This window comes from Aptenodytes forsteri, unplaced genomic scaffold (assembly GCF_000699145.1).
Source record: "Aptenodytes forsteri isolate BGI_AS27 unplaced genomic scaffold, ASM69914v1 Scaffold231, whole genome shotgun sequence".
Taxonomy (NCBI): Eukaryota; Metazoa; Chordata; class Aves; order Sphenisciformes; family Spheniscidae; genus Aptenodytes; species Aptenodytes forsteri.
The window spans coordinates 2,721,956-2,726,406 of NW_008796046.1; the positions used below are offsets into that span (position 1 = coordinate 2,721,956).

General features: G+C 44.3%; 1 protein-coding gene across 1 annotated transcript in view; it reads right to left on the reverse strand.

Annotated features, from left to right (window-relative positions):
• INTS4 (integrator complex subunit 4) overlaps positions 1-4,104 on the reverse strand; it is a 38,794-nt gene extending 34,690 nt beyond the window's left edge. The window contains exons 1-2 of the mRNA XM_019473892.1: positions 3,913-4,104; positions 972-1,089 (exon numbers count right to left, since the gene is read on the reverse strand). Coding sequence (XP_019329437.1) covers positions 972-1,005 — 34 coding nt within the window. The 5' untranslated portion in view covers positions 1,006-1,089; positions 3,913-4,104. The remainder of the gene's footprint in view (positions 1-971; positions 1,090-3,912) is intronic.
• Positions 4,105-4,451: the final 347 nt, after the last annotated feature.

Genomic DNA, 4,451 nt, shown 5'->3' on the forward strand with positions numbered 1-4,451 from the left:
GAAGAGGGCCATGAAAATGATCAGGGGGATGGAACACCTCTCCTATGAAGAAAGGCTGAGAGAGTTGGGGTTGTTCAGCCTAGAGAAGAGAAGGCTTCGGGGAGACCTTATTGCAGCCTGTCAGTACTTAAAGGGGGCTCATACGAAAGATGGGGACAGACTTTTTAGCAGGGCCTGTTGCGACAGGACAAGGGGGAACGGCTTTAAACTAAAAGAGGGTAGGTTTAGATAAGGAAGAAATTTTTTACAGTGAAGGTGGTGAGACACTGGCACAGGTTGCCGAGAGAAGTTGTGGATGCCCCATCCCTGGAAGCGTTCAAGGTCAGGTCGGACAGGGCTCTGAGCAACCTGATCCAGTGAAAGATGTCCCCGTCCACGGCAGGGGGGTTGGACTAGATGACCTTTAGAGGTCCCTTCCAACCCAAATCATTATTTGATTCTATAAATGACATTAAAACAAAAGTGAACTGCATCAAGTAAAGCACATAAAAACTGTGAATATAACACAGAAAATAAAAATGGACTTAGTGAAGCCACAAACAGGACAACCTATATTTTACTGTCTATTAGAAATCCAATGCTAATAAACTAATGCCTTCTTGCATTAGCTCTGAGGAGCTAGCCTGCAGCATGGTAAGAAAAAAACTCCTCTTCAAACAACATTCCACTTTAACCAAGACAGTCCTCCAGAACAGAGCACTTCAGAAGCAACGGCTCTCACACCAAGATGCAAAAGCAAACTTTGCACTCCCTTAAAACAAAGGTATACAGCAGGCAGGTCTGAGCAACGTTTTTCTCCTCCTCAGAACATGGTATTGTCTGTCATCATTCACAAAAGCAGAAAATAAATACTCTGAGCAACAATTCCCAATTATACACTTCAGATGTAAGAGCCTTGCCACTGTCCTAAATGCTTAAAGACTACATGATTCTGCCTTGATCTCAAGCACCACCTGAAAAGCGAGACTTACTCTCATTTTGAAGCGTGTTAATGGCATCATCCATAATGCAATCAGGGGAAAATCCTGCAGTCTTGGATAACAAGCCCAGCAAGGAAGCGATCTTCAATCTTACAGAGGCATCGTTCTCCTGGAAGGAAACGGCAGACACCTTCATTCGCTTCCCAGTTTGAAGAGCGTAAAACACCACATACAGGCAGGACCAATACACAATTCAGCACGAGGGTCTGAATTTTACTGTCAGGCTACTCTTCCTCCTCCATATGTCCACAGCACACCCCACAGAAAATCAGCCATACTGGAATGTTTATGTGGCAGCTTCCAGCACGTTTCAAAATGAATCTCTTACTCCTAAGTCCTCAGAAGCACCTTCACACTGTTTGGAAATTTAAAGTTTAAATAAATCAGGTTTTCAAGATGCTGGAAAATTCAGTGTTGATCATGTTAGCATCTTTGCAAGTTTTTAATGAATGAATGGGAGGATTTTAGAAGAAGAATGGAGACTGATGGTCTCTTGACCTCTGCTAAGCAGCAAGGCGTGTGGGCTACAGAAAACAACTGTTTCTTTTAACAGTGGGGAGGAATCCTGCCCATCTTTTTTGAAAGAAAGAAACCCAACACAGCAAGGTAAAAAAAAATAAAAAAAAATAGAAGCATGTTAGCTGCATACATCTGCTCATTTAAGCAACAGCAAAAGCTGTCACAGGTGATAATTACAGAAATAAGCTTCACAAATTAGTATTCATTTTAAATACATTTTAAAAGTTCATGCATTTCAGAGTTATTATTTTGAGTCCTCTACAGACTTGTGCACACAAGACTTCTGGTCATAACTGGAAGCTCTCTCTTTCATCCTATTGCCAAGGATATCCGACACAAGGTAGAAAGACAAAAAGAAGTCTGGATTTCATGCTTAGATCAGCAATTGTGCAGCGCTGAGCACAAAGGTGCAGAAATATTACAATTACAAATATTACATCTTTCAACAGGCACAGAAATATTACGGTTACAACTTTTATGTCTTTCAACAGTGTTTAGGAGAGACTTCAGTGTCACACACACACCCCCCAAGTGACAAACGTGATACCCGTGGGAGTAATCTCCTTCTCAACTGAGCTGAGAAGCATTTTCTTTTCCAGGGCCAAAATTATGTGCTTGAACAACGGTTACTGTCATTGGGCTACTCACATCAGTGGTAGGACGCACAGATTTCCAGTGTAAAATACATTTGATCTTTACTCAGCATTTCTCACGGTTCTTTTAATAAAAGGACAACCCTCTCCACGAATACAGATGAAATCAATGATTTCAAAAAGGACACTTACAAAGGCACTTTTTAAAGCCTCATGAATAACGTCTGCAACGTTTTCATTACCGAATTACGAGCAGCCTCCCGCTCCAGAGGGCATACTGTCATTGCTACTCACATCAGTGGTAGGACGCACAGATTTCCACAGTGTAATACATTTGATCTTTACTCAGCATTTCTCACGGTTCTTTTAATAAAAGGACAACCCTCTCCACGAATACAGATGAAATCAATGATTTCAAAAAGGACACTTACAAAGGCACTTTTTAAAGCCTCATGAATAACGTCTGCAACGTTTTCATTACCGAATTACGAGCAGCCTCCCGCTCCAGAGGGCATTTTCTCCCTCCTTCTAATTGTTCACGAGCAAGAAATTAGAGAAACTTCTCTTTTTAGTTTACAGGTCTGATCGCCGTCTCCACAACCAAAACACCAGCAAGCGAAGGCGCCTCTAACCCCTCGTCCCAACCACCCTCAGGAGCCAGGAAGGGACTTTCAGAATCACCTCAGGCCACCGTTTGAGGACACACCGTTGCTGACAGCAACACCAGCTTACGGTACCCCGTCCCCGCTGCCGCTACAATGCTTTGCAGTCCTGTAGCTTTTTAAAAGCTGGTTTCTGTAGCAGGCTGTGCACTGAAAATGTGACCTTGTCTGTAGAGATTTAGGAGTCTTTCTTCTAATATAGGCTACAACACAAACTTCCAACACCAAATAACTTGCGTTATTTGATCAGGAACCACAGTTTTCTTCGCAGAAAGCTATGGAACTACACCAGGTTAGGTTCCTTAAGTTGTACACTCTTTTGAGCGGGGACTAGTCCAATGACGTAAGTAAGTTCCCATCCAAAAAAAAAAAAAAAAAAAAATCAAAACACACACGACAAACAAGGCAGAATACAAAAGCAGGTAGAATACAGAAATAGATAAAATGCAGCTTAGACTTTTAGTATATGTTCAAAACAAAATAGACTCAATTGTAAAAAAACAAAACAAAACAAAAAAAAACCAAAAAACCCCAGACTAGCACAAGGACTTTTATGAGAAATGTTTCAGCCTACAGTGCAGCGCTGTCAGCCGCTTTATCAAGTGAAGGATCAATTTCTAGATACTACAAAGCATATATTACTTCTGTTATTTATTTGTTTCTTTGCTGTTAAGAATTTTTTGTTGAAAAGTTTCTCAGAAGTGTCATTTTAAAAGTGCTTTGTCTGCAGCATAAGCAATAGCTAAAAAGTTTCTCCACTATCAGAGGAAATTAAGAGCAAGGTAAGGAAACATCAGTCAGGAATGATTCAGATAAAGTTGAGCCAGCTTTGGACAGCCGGGTTCCCTGGAAAACTTGTCATGTCTTTGTCCCTTGTAAATTTGAGGCTAGTCACGCAGGCCATCTGCAGGGGTAACATAGTCACATCCCTGTCACTGGCTCCTGAAACCATCAGCAAAGGCACCAAGTAACATGATCAGGAATCATTCAGGTAAAGGACTACAGTCACTCACTCTCCTCAGAGGGCTTCCAACAGCCCAGGCTATTGGCAACCGAATCAGGACCAGGAGCCTGTGACTCTCTATTCCACATCCAACCCCAAGAAAACAAGCCCAGAAGGAGGATTCTGGAAGCACGCTTGGCTCCCAGCTTCACCACCTTGTAATAATGCTCCAGCAGGATCCTGACAACCCCTTCCACGCTCTCCACTTCCACAGGCTTCCTGGCAAACTGGAGCAGGTACTGCAAGGCATCTGCAGGTGAGGTGGCTTTGCACAGGTCGACATGGAGCGCCGCTGACTTGCTGGGCTTGGTCAGCCGCAGCTTCTTAGCGGACAGGTCCTCGTGCTGCTGCTGCGGGCAGGGAGACATGGTTCAGAAACACAGAGCAAATCCTGGCCCACTCATTCCCAGAGTGAACACTGTCTCAGCACCAAGCCCAAGAAAGCTCCTGTGCCCCACGGCAGTTGCTAGCCTCTCCCTCATCTGTCTTAGGAAGGCACACAGCCTCAGCCCCCTGGGGCTGCTCCTGTCCTGTCTGACAGCCCCTATCCCCGGGAAACATTGCCTCTCCCCACCCCAGCCTGAGCCAAACCCTGCCTCTTCCAACGCCAGACAACCACCCCAGAGCAAACACGGCTTCTCCCATGCCCACCAGCCCAGAGCATCCACTACCGCGCCCCCATCCCGGGCTGGGG